Here is an 18,785-nt window from a genome sequence, read left to right on the forward strand (position 1 = left end):
TAAGTTGTTAGTGTCTTAACGACTGTTCCACAGGTGCATGTTCATTAAACAAGCATGGGAAACAGTGTTTAAACCCTTTACAATGAAAATGAGTGAAGTTAATTGGATTTTTACAAATTATCTTTGAAAGGCAGGGTCCTGAAAAGTTTAGTTGGGTAGAGATATTGTCAGCAGCATACCACCCTGCATACCACTGCTGGCTTGCTTCTGATGCTAAGCAGGGTTGGTCCTGGTCAGTTCCTGGATGAGAGACCAGATGCTGCTGGAAGTGGTGTTGGAGGGCCAGTAGGAGGCACTCTTTCCCCTGGTCTAAAAACCTATCCCACTGCCCTGTGTAGGGTGCAGTCTTTTGGATGGGACGTTAAACGGGTGTCCCGACTCTCTGAGGTCATTAAAGATCCCATGGCACTTATCGTAAGAGTAGGGGTGTTAACCCCGGTGTCCTGGCTAAATTCCCAATCTGGCCCTCAAACCATCACGGTCACCTAATAATCCCCAGTTTACAATTGGCTCATTCATCCCCCTCCTCTCCCCTGTAACTATTCCCCAGGTCGTTGCTGCAAATGAGAACGTGTTCTCAGTCAACTTACCTGGTAAAATAACAGATAAATAAATACAGATATTCGATGTACCGATTCCAGGGCACATGAATTGACACGCAAAACGACGCCGAATTCAAAGCTTCTAATTTTTAAATTTAATTTTGACAAATTTCTTGAAACCAATAGAATGTTATATACAGTTGGAGTCAATAAAACTCATTTTTCAACAACTCCACAAATTTCTTGTTAACAAACTATAGTTGTGGCAAGTTGGTTAGGACATCTAATCTGTACATAAGTAATTTTTCCAACAATTGTTTAGAGACAAATTATTTCACTGTATCACAATTCCAGTGGGTCAGAAGTTTACATACACTTAGATGACTGTGCCTTTAAACAGCTTGGAAAATTCCAGAAAATTGTCATGGCTTTAGAAGCTTCTGATAGGCTAATTGACATCATTTGAGTCAATTGGAGTTTCAAGGCCTACCTTCAAACTCAGTGCCTCTGCTTGACATCATGGGAAAATCAAAAGAAATCAGCCAACACCTAGGGAAAAAAAATTGTGGACCTCCACAAGTCTGGTTCATCCATGGGAGCAATTTCCAAACGCCTGAAGGTACCACGTTCATCTGCACAAACAATAGTACGCAAGTATAAACACCATGGGACTACGCAGCAGTCATCCCGCTCAGGAAGGAGACGCGTTCTGTCTCCTAGAGACGAACGTACTATGGTGCGAAAAGTGCAAATCAATCCCAGAACAGCAAAGCACCTTGTGAAGATGCTGGAGGAAACAGGCACAAGTGTCTTTACCCACAATAAAACGAGCCCAATATCAACATAACCTGAAAGCCCGCTCAGCAACGAAGAAGCCACTGCTCCAAAACTGCCATAAAAAAGCCAGACTACGGTTTGCAACTGCACATGGGGACAAAGATTGTACTTTTTGGAGAAATGTCCTCTGGTCTGATGAAACAAAAAAATAGAACTGTTCGCCATAATGACCATCGTTATGTTTGGAGGAAAATGGGGGAGGCTTGCAAGCCAAAGAACACCATCCCAACCGTGAAGCACAGGGGTGGCAGCATCTTGTTGTGGGGGTGCTTTGCTGCAGGAGGAACTGGTGCGCTTCACAAAAAAAACATCATGAGGACGGAAAATTTTGTGGATATATTGAAGCAACATCAAGACATCAGCCAGGAAGTTAAAGCTTGGTCGCAAATGGGTCTTCCACGTGGACAATGACCCCAAGCACACTTCCAAAGTTGTGGCAAAATGGCTTAAGGACAACAAAGTCAAGGTATTGGAGTGGCCATCACAAAGCCCTGACCTCAGTCCAATAGAACATTTGTGGGCAGAACTGAAAAGGCCTGTGTGAGCAAGGAGGCCTAGAAACCTCACTCAGTTACACCAGCTCTGTCAGGAAGAACGGGCCAAAATTCACCCAATTTATTGTGGAAAGCTTTTGGAAGGCTACCCGGAACGTTTGACCCAAGTTAAACAATTTAAAGGCAATGCTACCAAATACTAATTGAGTGTGTAAAATTCAGACCCACTGGGAATGTGATGAAAGAAATAAAGCTGAACTAAATCATTCTCTCTACGATTATTCAGACATTTCACAGTCTTAAAATAAAGTGGTGATCCTAACTGACCTAAGACAGGGAATTTTAACTAGGATTAAATGTCGTAACATTAATGGAAGCAACAATCTGTCTGCAATATTAAAGCAGATACACCCCCTAAGGGAAAAAAAGTTTCAAAAATGTAAAAAATAAAAAATGAAACAGTCTGAAACTAGTTATGTACGTTGGCGAGTTGTGGGGTCAATAAACCAGAATTGGAGGATCCTCAATTATCATTTAAAATCTCAAATTTCCCAACATTTTGGCTTCACAGTAGACTATAATGGCAATGGACAGAGAGATGTGGATAAAACGCTAACAGTATGTCGCCACTGCTAAATGAGAATACCCTAATAAACATGTTGACACATTAACAACACCACAGAATACCCGAACAAGAAAAACAGCAACATGCTGTCTATGCATTCAAACAGCTGAGTATGACCAGGCCAAAGACATTACAAGAGCAAAATGTAGGCTATGTTAATATTTTTTTACAGTCTGGGTTATAGCTGCGGATATGCGCCCATTCTCGGTGGTTGAGAAAAGGGGGTTTAAGCACCTCGTAAAAGTGCTCGAGCTACGTTACCACTTCACTCTTGCACCCATTTCAGCAAACAGGTTACTTGCTCTATATACGCAAACCAAAGCAGAAGTTTCCAGTGATTTGCCCTATGCACCATGTGTTGCGCTTACTTAACAGTGAGCCTATCACAATTACCCCGGAGTGGGAGATGTACCTTGGTACCTTGGTCCTGCGCACCCACTTCTCCCACATCACCTATTAAGGAAATGGCCTCAAAAACAGTATTTTCGGCAGTTAAATGCAACAGAACATTATTTATAAAAAGCACTACAATTTCTTTACAAGCACGAAAGCTGTACTTTCGGTTGACACAGCTCATTGGCATTTTGCAACGAGTTCAAATCGCATGAATGCATCCAACTAGTATTTATGACTTCACAACTGGTAAATTCCCACCTCCCACATGGTTACAAACACAGCATTGGATTAAAACTTGAGAAACTTGAGGCCCAATCTAACAAGCTGGTCACAACAGACAATGCCAGGAACATTGTGAATGACATTACATCTTTCCTGTGACCCCACAACCGTAATACGTACCGAACGACTTAGGAGTAGACTATTGCACTACACTGTGGAATAAAGTACTGTATTGCACTGGTCTCGGGTCACACTTACTCAGCCACACCCTCTGCTCGCTCGCCGCCCTCCTCCTCCTCCTCCTCGCTGCCAGGGGACCTGACTGGCTGGGGTGTCTGTCTGTCTGGTCCTGATGACTGAGAGGCGGTGTTGGGGGCTGGAGAGGGGGTAGGGATGGTGGGGGTCAGGGTGAAGGAGGACCCCTCTCCAGATTGGGGGTCCTGGGAGGGGGTGTGGAGAGGGGCGGGTACGGACTCGGCTGTGGTGGCGGAGTCTGATGGGGAGGGCTGGGCGGAGTCTGAGGAGGTGGGGCCAGCAGAAGAGGAGGGGCTGGGCTGGAGCTGTGGAAGAGAGCGAGTGTCAGAATCAGATAAGATACATGGGTCACACACAGGCATGCATGGACATGACACACTTACCCTGAACTCTTTTCCAAATTTCCGTAGCTCCTCCAACTGTGTTCTCTGCAGGACTGAGGGAACTGAGAGGGAGAGAGAATTTTTTTTTTTTCAAAAGACCTGAGATAACGGAAAGGACACAGACCAGTCAAATGGAGAGAGGAAGGGCTGACCTTTGCCGCTCTTGCCGTCTTGAGGGCTGGCTGGGCCTTCTGTCCTCTCTTTAGCCGCTGAGCTTAGGATCTCATTCACTGAAAGCGAGAGAAAAAGAAAGCAAGAGACAGATGGAGAGATTAAGAGGTAGAGAAAGGAACAGAAATCATAAAATAAACAAAAAGAACTTCAATAAATGACAATTCTGTAAAAAGAAAATTGTGTAGTAATCCTCCTCCTCACCATCCACAGTGAACAGAGGGGTGGGGCCAGAGGACTTAGGTGTTGCCGAGGCGATCGAGGAGGAAGTGTCCAGGTAGGAAGGGCCAGCCAGAGCGGGGTCGTCTGGTTTTGGAGACCGAGAGACTGCGGGGAGAGAAAGAGAAGAAGACAGAAGGGAAAAGGAGGTGAGGGTTGTGAATCGTCTAGAATATGAGTGTCGGAAATGTGTGGTTGTGTGCACTTACAGATGAGGTGTGTGTGTGTGTGTACCTGCAGGTGAGGACTGGGAGCTTGGGTTGCGCAGAGTTCGATTGGTCTGTACGGATCTCTGGGCTTTGGGGGAAGTTCTGGACGACACTGATCCATAGAAAGAGCCCAATTAACACTCAATATACCCCAAAACTCCCACACACTTCCTCCCTCAATATACCCAAACAGACAGAGGCCTTACCTCCGTTGACAGAAGAGCGCGAGGTATCAGCCAGAGCTTGTGGGTGAGAGATGGAGTGAGGGATCGGGTGAGAGGAAGAAGAGGGGGTAGGGCTACTGGACTGGCCCGGGGGGCTGGCTTGGGACTGGTGGGGAGAGTAGGCGCCCCTGATGGACAGCGGGCTGCACCTATCAGAACCCTGGGATGGTCTAGAGGAGCCGGGGACTCCTGTTCGATTGGGTATTGGACCAGAGGCTCCTCCCCTCAGGCTGCTGGGGGGGACGCCCATCTCCCTGGCCCTCTGGGGAAGCGGAATATATTTACCGTCCCTAGAGAGAGAGAGAGAGATAAACTGAACAAAAGTATAAATGCAACAATTTCTAAGATTTTACTGAATAACAGTTCATGTAAGGAAATCAGTCCATTAAGGCCAAATCTATGGATTTTACATGACTGGGAATAGAGACATGCATCTGTTGGTCACAGATACCATAAATAAAAAGGTAGGGGAGTGCAGTGCAGTGCTACATATCCTTCGCAGAGTTGATCAGGCTGTTGATTGTGGCCTGTGGAATGTTTTCCCACTCCTCTTCAATGGCCTTGCGAAGTTGCTGGATATTGGTGGGAAAACACTGTCGTACACGTCGATCCAGAGGATCACAAACATGCTCAATGGGTGACATGTCTGGTGAGTATGCAGGCCGAGAAAGAACTGGGACATTTTCAACTTCCAGGAATTGTGTTCAGATCCTTGCCGCATGGGGCCTTGCATTATCATGTAGAAACATGAGGTGATGGCACGACAATGCCATCAATAAAATGCAATCGTGTTCATTGTCTGTAGCTTATACCTGCCAATACCATAACCCCACTACTGGGCACCATGTTGACATCAGCAAACCCCTCACCCACACAAAGCCATACATGCAGTGTGCCATCTGCCCAGTTTAGCTGAAACCGGGATTCATCGGTGAAGAACACACTTCTCCAGCGTTCCAGTGGCTCTGGTGGACATCCCTGCACGCCCTCAACTTGAGAAATCTGTGGCATTGTGTTGTATGACAAAACTGCACATTTTAGAGTGGCTTTTTATTGTCCCCAGCACCATGTGCATCTGAATAATTATCATGCTACTTAACCAGCTTCTTGATTTGCCCCACCTGTCAGGTGGATGGATTACCTTCGCAAAGGAGAAATGCTCACTAACAGGGATGTAAACAAAAGTGCAAAAAATTTGAGAAGAATACTTTTCTGGTGACATGGGAAAGAAAGCTCATGAAAGATGGGTCCAACACTTTACATGTTGCAATTATATTTTTGTTCAGTGCATGCTAGAGTGTTATGTCTGTCTATACAACTGATGGAGTAGCCTACATCCTTGCACAGATGCAGTTTTGTCAACTGTGTTTATGCCTCCATGTATTGAGTTTAGAACTAAGCGTGTGCATGTCTGCGATTCTCCTACGGACTCACCTGCTCCCGGCACTGCTCTGGAATCCAGGGCTGCCCCTCTCCCTCCCCTCGTCTCTCTCTCGGACCACGGCACTGTACTTGTCCTCCTCACTCTTATCGTCGTTCTCCAGGTTGGTGCGGTGACGGTACTGGGGACTGCCCTCAATCTCATTCGCTAGGCGGGCCGCACGTGCCTCCCTCTGTCGGAAGCCATCCGAGCTGCCCCTTTCCAGGGGAACACTGTATGGGGAGAAAGAGAGATAAGACTTCCAAGGTCATTCAGAAACACGTGTGAGAACGGGAGATGCGAGTGAATAAGGCTGTGTTCACACAGGCAGCGCAATTCTGATGTTTTTTTTTCTCACCAATTGGTCTTTTGACCGATCAGCTCGGAAAAAGATCTGTGATAGGTCAAAATACCAATTAGTGGAAAAAAAATAACAGAATGACAGAGCTAAACTCAGGGTCCTGAAAAAGGGACGAGAGTCTTTCAAAGATATCTCATAAAAATCCAAATAACTTCACTGATCTTCATTGTAAAGGGTTTAAACACTGTTTCCCATGCTTGTTCAATGAACCATAAACCATTAATGAACATGCACCCGTGGAACGGCCGTTAAGACTAGAGGTCGACCGATTATGATTTTTCAACGCCGATACAGATTATTGGAGGACCAAAAAAAAGCTGATAGCGATTAATCGGACGTTTTTTTATTTATTTGTAATAATGACAATTACAACATTACTGAATGAACACTTATTTTAACTTAATATAATACATCAATAAAATCAATTTAGCCTAAAATAAATAAATGAAACCTGTTCAATTTGGTTTAAATAATGCAAAAACAAAGTGTTGGAGAAGAAAGTAAAAGTGCAATATGTGCCATGTAAGAAAGCTAACGCTTAAGTTCCTTGCTCAGAACATGAGAACATATGAAAGCTGGTGGTTCCTTTTAACATGAGTCTTCAATATTCCCAGGTAAGACGTTTTAGGTTGTAGTTATTATAGGAATAATAGGACTATTTCTCTCTATACCATTTGCATTTCATCAACCTTTGACTATTGGATGTTCTTATAGGCACTTTAGTATTGCCAGTGTAACAGTATAGCTTCCGCCCCTCTCCTCTCTCCTCCCTGGGCTCGAACCAGGAACACATCGACAACAGCCACCCTCAAAGCAGCGTTACTCATCGCTCCACAAAAGCCGCGGCCCTTGCAGAGCAAGGGGAACAACTACTCCAAGTCTCAGAGCGAGTGCCGTTTGAAACGCTATTAGCGCGCACCCCGCTAACTAGCTGGCTATTTCACATCAGTTACACCAGCCTAATCTCGGGAGTTGACAGGCTTGAAGTCATAAACAGCTGCTGGCAAACGCATGAAAGTGCTGTTTGAATTCATGCTTACGAGCCTGCTGCTGCCTACCATCGCTCTCAGTCAGACTGCTCTATCAAATCATAGACTTAGTTATAGCATGATAACACACAGAAATAGGAGCCTTAGGTCATTACCTTGCGTCCCACTTGGACAAAAAAAAAACAGGGAAAATGCAGCCCGGCAAAATCAAAAAAATCTAAAAATCTAACTTTCATTAAATCACACATGTAAGATACTCAATTAAAGCTACACTCGTTGTGAATCCAGCCAACATGTCATATTTGAAAAAGGCTTTTCGGCGAAAGCATAAGAAGCTATTATCTGATGATAGCACAATAGTAAACAAAGTGGTTAGTATATTTCAACCCTGCAGGCGCTACACAAAACGCAGAAATAAAATATAAAACATGCATTACCTTTGACGAGCTTCTTTTGTTGGCACTCCAATATGTCCCATAAACATCACAATTGGTCCTTTTGTTTGATTAATTCCGTCCATATATATCCAAATGTCAATTTATAAAGAGCGTTTGATCCAGAAAAAAAACTGTTTCCAAAATGCGCAACGTCACTACAAAATATTTCAAAAGTTGCCTATAAACTTTGCCAAAATATTTCAAACTACTTTTGTAATACAACTTTAGGTATTAGGTATTTTTTAACGTTAATAATCGATCAAATTGAAGACGGGTCTATCTATGTCACGGGACAGGTACAGGATGGCAACAACCTCCGGAGTTACACCAGGAACGCACAATCGCGCCATTAGTCAGACTGTCCACAATAGGCTGAGAGAGGCTGGACTGAGGGCTTGTAGGCCTGTTGTAAGGCAGGTCCTCACCAGACATCACCAGCAGCAACATCACCTAATGGCACGTACCCACCGTCGCTGGACCAAACAGGACTGGCAAAAACTGCTCTTCACTGACAAGTCGCGGTTGTCTCACCAGGGGTGATCGTCCGACTCGCATTTATCGCCGAAGGAATGAGCGTTACACTGAGGCCTGTGCTCTGGAGCGGGATCGATTTGGAGGTGGAGGGGCCGTCATGGTCTGGGGCGGTGTGTCACAGCATCAGTGGAATGAGCTTGTTGCCATTGCAGGCAATCTCAACGCTGTGTGTTACAGGGAAGACATCCTCCTCCCGCATGTGGTACCCTTCCTGCAGGGTCATCCTGATATGACCCTCCAGCATGACAATGCCACCAGCCATACTGCTCATTCTGTGCGTGATTTCATGCAAGACAGGAATGTCAGTGTTCTGCCATGGCCAGCGAAGAGCCCGGATCTCCATCCCATTGAACAAGTATGGGACCTGTTGGATCGGAGGGTGAGGGCTAGGGGCCATTCCCCCCAGAAATGTCCGGGAACTTGCAGGTGCCTTGGTGGAAGAGTGGGGTAACATCTCACAGCAAGAACTGGCAAATCTGGTGCAGTGAGGAGATGCACTGCAGTACTTAATGCAGCTGGTGGCCACACCAGATACTGACCATTACTTTTGACCCCCCCATTTGTTCAGGGACACATTATAAACAATTTCTGTTAGTCACATGTCTGTGGAACTTGTTCAGTTCATGTCTTAGTTGTTGAATCTCACTATTTTCATACAAATGTTAAGTTTGCTGAAAATAAACACAGTTGACAGTGAGAGGACATTTCTTTTTTTGCTGAGTTTATATAGACAGATCGACCTGAGCATATTCCACAATCAGAATAAGGAGCTGAGGGGAGAATACTCACGTGTACATGGAGAGGCTGGAATCGTAGGTGGACGTGACGCCATACGTCTCCTCGTTAAACTTGAACATTTCGCTGGCATCCCAGCCATTAGACTAACAGAGACAGAAGAAACATCCAGTAAGTGTGTGCTTGTGTCTCACCAAGTGTGTGCGTGTCAGTAACCAGGTTTCCATCCAACCATTTCATGCTGATGAATTACTTGACACATAAAACTCAACAGACCTGGTAGAAACAGCAAATTTTTAGTCAAAATATCCCATTGTCAACAACACTATTTTTTGGTCTGTGAAATTGATTATACATAATTGCGGAGGAAACGCTGTTAGCAATGATGTGTTACATTGTTGTAACCTACTACCATCACAACGTATGAAAGCATAAAGAGTTAATAGTGTTTAAGCTTGCTATTTACCACAAAAGTTTGTGACAGAACCAACAGTAGAGTAAAAAAAATGTGATTGAAACACACTGAACTTCTGTTTTTTACTTGGTACATTGTAATTGAAACATATTTTTTATCACACAGTTTTTTTACATCAGTAACAAGTCAGTTTGATAGAAACCCACCTGCGGCAGGAACATTCAAAATTAGTTTATGCAGATTGTAGAAACTGTTGCAAATTGGATGGAAACCTAGCTACTGTGTCTATTCATCTCACTGTGTGTGAGCGCCTCACCGTGTCCGTCTCCAGGTCGAAGCCTTCTCCATTGCTGTCCCCTCCGTCCCACCTCTGCAGCACCTTCTCCCGGTGTTCCCCGTTCACCCGCGATGAGCCGATTGCTGTATCTGTGAAAGCATCTACACGCACAAAGCCTAAATTTGAAGGTATGCGTCATCTACTAGGGGTACATAATAATGCACACACACACTTGGTTCACCCTGCCATCGGTCTCATTCAGTTTGACTACTACTTAAACACACATCCTTATCTTGAATCAGTTTCAGTCACACTGACAACGCACTCTCACACTTACCTCTGATGGCGTAGTTGAGGTCCACATCTCGGCAAGTCATTGTGACCAGGTCGCCGGGGCTGAAAATCATGGTGTCTGTGATCTCCTCGATCCTGGGCAGGGAGGGAGGCAAGCCTCCCCCTCCATCTCCATCCGCCTCTCCTCCTTCGCTCCGCTTGTGGACAGCGTCAACCACCAGCTCACACTGGAGTAAAAACACATTAGGACCATGGATAAACCACAGAGGTTAACCGAAGAGCGACTACAGGCAGTGGTCAATGTAACCTGGGGTGTATTCATTACGCTGATTCCATTGCAAAACACTGTCTGTTGCAAAACATTTTGCAACGGAAACCATTTACCCCAAAACGTAGAACATTTTGTAACAAAAACAAGTTTCTATTGGGCAATTTTAGGTAGGTACCTCCTGGTGTTGCATGGTATACCGAAACGTTGGTAGTTTTTCGAAAGTAGAAGATAAGCTGTTCGGTACTAGATTCATTGTTACTTTCGGTATTTCTGTCAAATGTGTCCAACGGATCAAGCACATCTATCAGCACAGCCAACCTCTATTATAGTTAGCACTGTGCCTGCTCCACTTACTCATTGCTAGCCTGCACTGGGAGTCTGGGATGCATTGTGTTAGCTCATCACTCATGCTGCACACAATTTAACAGTTTAATAATGCGACACGGCGGAATGTAGAAATGTTGAAACTAGGCTAGAACACTTTACAATGCAAGATGACGCCGGTAGCTACCAGCTATTGTAGGTCAACTTTCCTTGCTAGTTGACAGCTAACATCAATTCACCACCCTAGGACTTTGTGAACTAGAAAGCAAACCATAATGCAAAATACGCAGATTTCAAAGTTGATAGCCACAAAAAACGTTATTCGTTTTCTTATTTCGGTCTCTCTCACAAAGATGATCTATTGCCTCAGCAAACTGACTGTGCTCCTACGGGCCGCCCCCCCTCTTGCCTCATGAATGATGTCATTCCTGGTAGACAGCACACAGTTTTATAAAATAAGCTACTTCAACAAATGTTGAGGAGTACAATTAAATAAATCAAAATGCTCAATGCATGCACACACTCCTATTGAATATGCATTGACCTTGTTTTTGGATATGCCAAGGCCACATCTTAATTTACCCAGTTTATCAATAGAGATTTACCTTTCAAATAAATGACCATTATGTTGTTAGATTGTTCTTACCAAAGGCAAATTGATTGTATGGTTGTGAAATTGATTTATTACTGCATACACATGGCTGTCTAAAAAATAAATAAAAAAAACAATGTGAACAAATTCAAATGTACTGATATTTAACTCAAAAGATGCCCAACAATCAAACAGAACAGTAGCTGAGTTTATCTTGTCTGGATCAAATACCATTCTGTTACTTTCGTGACGTATTGAGTAAACCTGGTATCGAAGGGGAAAAAAATCTGGTATTGTGACAACACTAGTCCCTAGAGTAAACGGTAAAAGTGGCGGCAAGTAACCGAAAGGTCGCTGGTTCAAATCCCAGAGCCTTGAACAACTGCTCCTGGGGCGCCAATGACGTGAACGTTGATTAAGGCTCTCTGATTCAGAGAGGTTGGGTTAAATGGGTAAGACACATTTCAGTTGAATGCATTCAGATGTGCAAAGGACTAGGTTTTGTAACGGAATCCGACTAATGAATACACCCCAGATTTAGTTGAACATCTGACCACAACCATGTTTTTATGAGGGGTCTATAGTGTGTCGGTATGCAGAAAACCCATGTATGGTCTAATACAAGGTAGTATAAAATTACCCTTGAGCTGAGGGTCTTGAAGATGCCTTCATACACATTTCCACTCTTCACTCGGACGTCACAGGTGGAGCCCTTGAAGGGTAATAATAATAAGGTTATTGGTCATTTCATTAAGATATACATTAGTAGACAGTTGTCGACAACTTAAATAGTGGAAATAGTGCATCTGTTGCATCAAAGGCACCATGGTGGACCAGGGCCTAATTAACCAAATGAACTCACCACTACAGCTGTGAGATAGTGAAGCATCCTGGTGTTGTTGTAGACACCTTCAAATACCTGTGAGTTGTAAACAAACATGTTTGACTTCAGTAAGGCATGGACCTATTTTAAAGCTATAAAAAATGTGACCTTACTCTACTCGCAATATCCTTTCAGCATTTTAGAGTTTACACATTGTACAATAGTGCACTAGCATGGAAGCAAACAAAGCGAAAGACATTATGTTATCAAAGAGGTAACTAGGCTATGCACGGTTGCATAAAACGTCTGTAGTACAAGCTGGATAGCCTACATTTCATGATATGTGACTTACGGGAGAGGACTGAGATGGAGGCTTCATTGTATTTCTTGTCCTGAATGTGAGGAGAGAACATTAACAACAGACAAGACAAATGGGTGTAGAAAAATTCTGCAACGCAAGAAATATGCCGGCAGCTGCACCACTTTCAATGTAGCTAACTAATAAGCAAACGTGCAAAGAATTATGGGCATGGGACATTGCGTTGATCAAATGCGGACTTTTGAGCCTGGTGGTCCTCGACCTGTCATATGAATGCATGAAGCTAGCTAGATGATCTAGAAGATATGTCTATGCAGCCGTTTGGCAAAAGACTGATCACGGTCACCGATGCGTGCCGGGCGCCGGTGGTCTACGTTAACTAGCTATAACATTAGGTGGGGGGAGGTGGAAACAAGCTAGCCCCGTAGCGGATATGTTCTGTTCTCTATTACTGTGTCGTTTGACATTGTTTGCGAGGCTTAACGAAAACAATTGTGTTGACACAAGCTGGCTAACTAGGGTAAACTAAAACAGAAGGTAACGTTATAGCGATGTGGCTAACAATTTAGCGAACGTTCCCTAGGGGTAGCCTGCTAACGTGCAGCTATTTTAGCTAAATTAATCTGGTAACTAGTTAACAATTTGGAGAAATTGTGAAAAGATAAAAAATCTAAACAATAGCTAGCTATGTGTTGTCTAGCTAACGTTCGCTAGCAAGCTAAACAAGACAGCTAGTAGAATTTCTAGATATCGAGAGACACGTTGAATACAATAAATAAAGTAGTATTAATACTTTTTAGTCATGTGCATCCCTTTTTACTCCGCAGTCTTGCTGATTTTGTTTAAAGTCGCACGATTTGACAGGCCAAACAAAATCTAAAACAAACGTTTAATAAAAAGAAAATAAAGAAAACACGGACAATCCCCTCCCCACAGAATGTGAATGGGTATACTGGCGTCAATCAAAAGTATCGTCTATCCCATTGGTTCGGACACCAGTCAATCATACCAATGTCGATTTAGCAGACCCTCTTTGCCCATTGGCTGTAACCTACATCTATTATATTAATTTGTTCCAATTGGCTTAAAATAGCGAGTTAAAGCCTCAGTTTGACATGGACACGCCCACTGTAATCCTCGTATTGACCGGTAAACCTCTATGGATATGTGGCAGATCCCCGGACTTGCTTGACGACAGTAGCCGAACATGTGCTTACCTTCCAGGCACAGCTCTGTTGGCATTGCTCCCGCTGATATGAGAGGGCAAAGCGGCAGGCCCTGCCGTTCCATTGGAGGTTTTTCGTCCGCCTGAACCGGGTTGTTGCTGGTGTGACACGTGCCAATAATTACACCTCAAGTAACAGTTATAAGGATAACATTTGCCTTTAGTCTACTAAATAGTATTTGACTTTACCAGACTGGTTACCACGTAAGTCAATGAGGACACCATCGATAAATCTCACGTTAGCTAGCCAACTTAAAGCTAGCTGCTAACAAATATCACACAAGCTAGCTAGAATTCATACACATAGAAACCAATACATGTAGCAGCAAGCTACCCGTAGCAACTTAATACAACTACAACTCACGTTCTGTCGACGAAAGGACATTGCCTCTTCAGAACTTAATCGATAGTTAAGCTGGCTACTGTGGTACAGCCTTGCACGTTATAGCTAGCTAGACGAGCAAGCAGTAATGTCCCTTCTGTAGCTAAAACTTTTAGGACGTCGTCTTTCGTTTCCTTTCCGTGGATTTACTCTTGCCTGTGGCTTACTCCGATTGCATGTCATTTGTAACTTGAACAAATTGTAAAACTCGGAGAAAACAAATTCGCCGGTTTGGCACCACAAAGATGTTGTCGTCTGCGCGTGGCTGACTGACTGGGTTGATGGGGGCGTGTACGAGTGTGCATGTGCGCATTCACAATTTAACGTGCACGCGCTAAACACTTTAGACCCCAAAACCGCGGTCGTCACTAATTTCAAGCCAAACCCCGCCTATTTCTAAAATGTTATCTTCTTAAAATCTGATTTTAACCTTAACCACAACGCTAACCTTATGCCTAACCATAAATTATGACCAAAACGTGAATTTTTGTTTTGATGAATTTTTATGACATTCATTTGACTTTGTGGCAACTAGCGACAACCCAAAGCTGCAAGAATTACTGTAACATTCCTTTACATCCTTCCCCTTTATTCAGTAAGAAACAATAACAGTGAACCAAAGCAACAACACACTAGGCCATAATGTTTCAGTATAATTATATTATATCATATCATTAAATTCAATGTAGTACCTGAAACTAACCACAAAGGTTGGACAAAACCCTGCCCACCGTCAACACAAGGTCCCCAGCTAAAGAGAGAGCGAGAGACAGACAGAGACAGAAAGGCACAAATAGAGTTCAACATTTGAAAAGGATGAACAGGGGGATGGGGTAAGATGTGTAAAAGATGATTACAAGGCTCTGAGTAGAGGAGAGGACAAACAAGAAGTAAAGGTATAAACAAAGAGAGGGAGGAGGGAGATACAAAGAGAAAGAAAGATAGAGGCACTGAACTGAATGGCAAACAGACGGACATGGCCACACAACCCAGGCACAGGTTGAAGGAGTATGACAGAGGTGATAACACAAAAAGGCACGAGTAGAAAAATGCCTCCCTCCCCCTTATATTTTTCTTATATTCTATTTCTGCACATTAAAATTAAATTAGGATGAGGTCCAGGAGGAGAGGACTGTATGAGCGTGAGGGAAAGACTGAGTATGAGGCTTAGCAATATAAAAAAAGGCACAAACAAATTTCAACTGAAATAATCGGATGGGGGCAGGAACAAGTGTTACGCTTTACATGGAGTAAACAACATACAATAAAAGGCATTTTAAAAACAAAATAAAATGAATACTATTAATTCCGACCATCATTATTTCCATTATCATTATTGTTTAATCGTATCATTATTATTATCAATAACAAAGTATTTTATCTGAATATATATTCGCTCTCTCTCTACCTCTGGCCACTTCTCTACCATTAAAGAAAACCAGAAAATGAGGAGAGAAAAAGAGAGAGGTTGAAAAAGTGACTGAGGTATATGTATCCTGCCTGCCGGTTCTAGCCTAGTCTCTTTGCCACCTTGTAAGTATATGGTTGTCCTCCATCTCCACCTCTGTGAGAGTGTACTGTTGGCCAGTAGAATGTCTGCAGGATATTGAGGTATGGTACTGCTGGGTTCAGAGGATATCTCTCTCACTACCTACATCCATGAATGGATTCAAAAGTCTACAAAAAGCGTACCAAGAGGTGTACCGGCAAAAAGCTTATCTCGCTAAACATTAGTGTACCTTTACTTAGTGTTGTAAGGTGCTCCCATCCCTCTCTCTTCTCTTTCACCCGTTTTCTCTTTCTCTCCATCTGGCTGAATCTCCCAGAATGCTTGTGTTTTAATAGTGTTAGTACGTCCTTCTAACCCCCTCCCCTCACAGTCCCGTAATAAAATACAAATACTGGTTATGAATGGCTATGACTCCCACCTCCTCCACTCTCCCTTTCGCACAAACCCCCCCCCCCCCCCGCCTCCTCAGAAGAAGGAGTACTGGTTGTCAATGGCTCTTGCCCTCCCTCCTTCCCGCTCTTCACCCTCCACCCCCTCCAGTTGGCGGAGAGGAGCTTCTCTCTCCTCCCAGTCCTCCACTCCTTCTCCTGCACCTCCTGTAGTTCCTCCTCCACCTCCCAGCTCTGTCTCGTTCCCTCGTTCCTGGGGTGGGGTTGGGGGTGGCGGCCGGTCGGGGGGAAGGGGTGGTGGAGGAGGAGGCTGGGGAGGGCTACGGGGTTTGCTGGTCAAGTCTGTTGGGAGGAAAGAACAGCCGAGAGAGAAAAGCAGAGAAAGAAAGAGTGGAAAAAGGTGTAAATAAAGGAGGGGTGGGCAGAGTGAGCAGTGAGAAGAGGGGGTAGAGGGGGAGAGACAGAGTGAGTGTCAAGGCCACAACGTCTGTGTGACAGGTCCATGTGAGTCATGGAATCAGTCGGGACAAACAAACTGTGCATGCACATACACACACACCTTGTTACCGTCTATTAAATACATTTCATATAAAGCACAAAACAACGCATCATCTGAAAATGTTATATGAAGATTCAACATGACCCTAAACTTTTTAGGAGATACAACATTCTATAGCAGAGGTGGTCTCTCAAGTCATTGCTCCAGGAGTGAGCTGTGTCCTCAAAAATACTCTGTTGTGGGTCCAGTTCTAGATAAGGTTAGTGCAGACTAGGTCTCTCTCTCTCTCCCGCTCCATTACGTGTCCCTCTCTCTCTCTCCCGCTCCACTACGTCTCCCTCTCCCTCTCTCCTGCTCAACTACGTCTCCCTCTCTCTTTCTCCCGCTCCACTACGTCTCCCTCTCTCCCGCTCCACTACATGTCCCTCTCTCTCTCTCCCGCTCCACTACGTCTCCCGCTCCACGTCTCCCTCTCCCGCTCCACTATGTCTCCCTCTCTCTCTCCCGCTCCACTACGTCTCCCTCTCTCTCGCGCTCCACTACGTCTCCCTCGCTCTCCCGCTCCACCACGTCTCTCTCTCCCGCCCCGCTACGTCTCTCTCTCCCGCCCCGCTACGTCTCTCTCTCCCGCCCCACTACGTCTCTCTCTCCCGCCCCACTACGTCTCTCTCTCCCGCCCCACTACGTCTCTCTCTCCCGCCCCACTACGTCTCTCTCTCCCGCCCCACTACGTCTCTCTCTCCCGCCCCACTACGTCTCTCTCTCCCGCCCCACTACGTCTCTCTCTCCCGCTCCACTACGTCTCTCTCTCGTTTCCCTCTCTCGCTCTGTCAAGTCTCCTTTCTCTCGCGCTCCGCCAAGTCTCCCTCTCGCACTCTACCACATCTCCCCCTCTGCCACATCTCCCCCTCTCTCTCACACGAACTCCGCCACGTCTCCCCCTCTCAACTCCCGCTCCGCCACGTCTACCTCTCTTTCTCTCCCGCTCTGCCACGTCTCCCTCTCTATCTTGCACTCCGACACGTCCCTCTCTCTCGCTCCGCCAAGTATCCTTTTCTCTCGCACTCCACCAAGTCTCCCTCTCTCTCGCTCTCCTACACATCTCCCCCTCATTCGCTTCTCCACATCTCCCCCACGTCTCCCTCTCTAGCTCTGCCACGTCTCCCTCTCTCTCTCTCATCCAAGTCTCCCTCTCTCTCTCTCCCGCTCCGCCTCCCTCTTTCTCTCGCGCTCTCCGCCACGTCTCCCTCTCTCTCTCGCACTCCAAAACGTCCCTCTCTCTCGCTCCGCCACGTCTCCCTCTCTCTCTCGCACTCCGACACGTCCCTCTCTCTCGCGCGCTCTGCCACATCTCCTTTTCTCCCGCACTCCGCCACGTCTCCCCCTCTCTCTCACGCTCCACCAAGTCTCCCTCTCTAGCTCTGCCACGTCTCCCTCTCTAGCTCTGCCACGTCTCCTCCTCGCGCTCTACCACGTCTCCCCCTCTCCCACTCCGCAACGTCTCCCTCTCTCTACCACTCCGCCACGTCTCCCCCTCAAACTCACGCTACGACACGTCCCTCTCCCTCTCTCCGCCACGTCTCCCTCTCTCTCTCCACCAAGTCTCCCTCTCTAGCTCTAAAACGTCTCCCTCTCTCCGCCACGTCTCCCCCTCTCTCTCTCCCGCTCCGCCATGTCTCCCTCTCTCCGCCACGTCTCCCTCTCTCTCTCTCGCTCCACCAAGTCTCCCTCTCTAGCACTGCCACATCTCCCTCTCTAGCTCTGCAACGTCTCCCTCTCTAGCTCTGCAATGTCTCACTCTACCACGTCTCCCTCTCTCCGCCACGTCTCCTCCTCTCTCTCTCCCGCTCCGCCATGTCTCCCTCTCTCTCTCACGTTCCGCAACGTCTCCCTCCCTCTCGCTCCGCCACGTCTCCCTCTCTATCTCCGCAACGACTCCCTCTCTCTCTCCCGCTCCACCACGTCTCCCTCGCTCTCTCTCCAGCTCCGCCACGTCTCCCTCTCTCTGTCTTTCTCTCCCACTCCGCCACGCCTCCCTCTCTCTCTCTCTCCACCACATCTCCCCCTCTCTCTCCTGCTCCGCCACATCTTCCTCTCCTGCTCCGCAATGTCTCCCTCTCCCTCCCGCTCAGCCACGTCTCCCTCTCTCTCTCCCGCTCAGCCACGTCTCCCCCTCTCTCCCCCGTTCAGCGACGTCTCCCTCTCTCTCTCCCGTTCAGCCACGTCTCCCTCTCTCTCTCCCGTTCAGCCACGTCTCCCCCTCTCTCTCCCGCTCCGCAACATCTTCCTCTCCCGCTCCGCAATGTCTCCCTCTCCCTCCCGCTCAGCCACGTCTCCCTCTCTCTCTCCCGCTCAGCCACGTCTCCCTCTCTCTCCCGCTCCGCAACATCTCCCTCTCTCTCTCCTGCTCCG

General features: G+C 46.0%; 2 protein-coding genes across 4 annotated transcripts in view; both read right to left on the minus strand.

The window, feature by feature from the left end:
• The window catches only part of LOC139406855 (ataxin-2-like protein), a 34,841-nt gene extending 20,552 nt beyond the window's left edge, over positions 1-14,289 (minus strand). Inside the window, exons 1-15 of one of the 2 annotated variants that reach the window (XM_071149954.1) lie at positions 13,958-14,289; positions 13,586-13,692; positions 12,402-12,441; positions 12,089-12,145; positions 11,867-11,938; positions 10,083-10,266; positions 9,785-9,906; positions 9,108-9,199; positions 6,012-6,230; positions 4,560-4,867; positions 4,379-4,465; positions 4,130-4,252; positions 3,907-3,984; positions 3,755-3,816; positions 3,375-3,676 (exon numbers count right to left, since the gene is read on the minus strand). In XM_071149954.1, the coding sequence (XP_071006055.1) occupies positions 3,375-3,676; positions 3,755-3,816; positions 3,907-3,984; positions 4,130-4,252; positions 4,379-4,465; positions 4,560-4,867; positions 6,012-6,230; positions 9,108-9,199; positions 9,785-9,906; positions 10,083-10,266; positions 11,867-11,938; positions 12,089-12,145; positions 12,402-12,441; positions 13,586-13,692; positions 13,958-13,978 (1,874 nt within the window). In that variant the 5' untranslated portion in view covers positions 13,979-14,289. Of the gene's footprint in view, positions 1-3,374; positions 3,677-3,754; positions 3,817-3,906; positions 3,985-4,129; positions 4,253-4,378; positions 4,466-4,559; positions 4,868-6,011; positions 6,231-9,107; positions 9,200-9,784; positions 9,907-10,082; positions 10,267-11,866; positions 11,939-12,088; positions 12,146-12,401; positions 12,442-13,161; positions 13,314-13,585; positions 13,693-13,957 lie in introns of those variants that run through there. The other variant, XM_071149955.1, reaches the window with a different exon arrangement.
• Positions 14,290-14,459: 170 nt separating this feature from the next.
• LOC139406857 (SH2B adapter protein 1-like) overlaps positions 14,460-18,785 on the minus strand; it is a 44,338-nt gene continuing 40,012 nt past the window's right edge. For both annotated transcript variants that reach the window (XM_071149958.1, XM_071149957.1), the window contains exon 10: positions 14,460-16,216. In XM_071149958.1, the coding sequence (XP_071006059.1) occupies positions 16,195-16,216 (22 nt within the window). In that variant the 3' untranslated portion in view covers positions 14,460-16,194. The remainder of the gene's footprint in view (positions 16,217-18,785) is intronic.

Source organism: Oncorhynchus clarkii, chromosome 4 (assembly GCF_045791955.1).
Source record: "Oncorhynchus clarkii lewisi isolate Uvic-CL-2024 chromosome 4, UVic_Ocla_1.0, whole genome shotgun sequence".
Classification (NCBI taxonomy): Eukaryota; Metazoa; Chordata; class Actinopteri; order Salmoniformes; family Salmonidae; genus Oncorhynchus; species Oncorhynchus clarkii.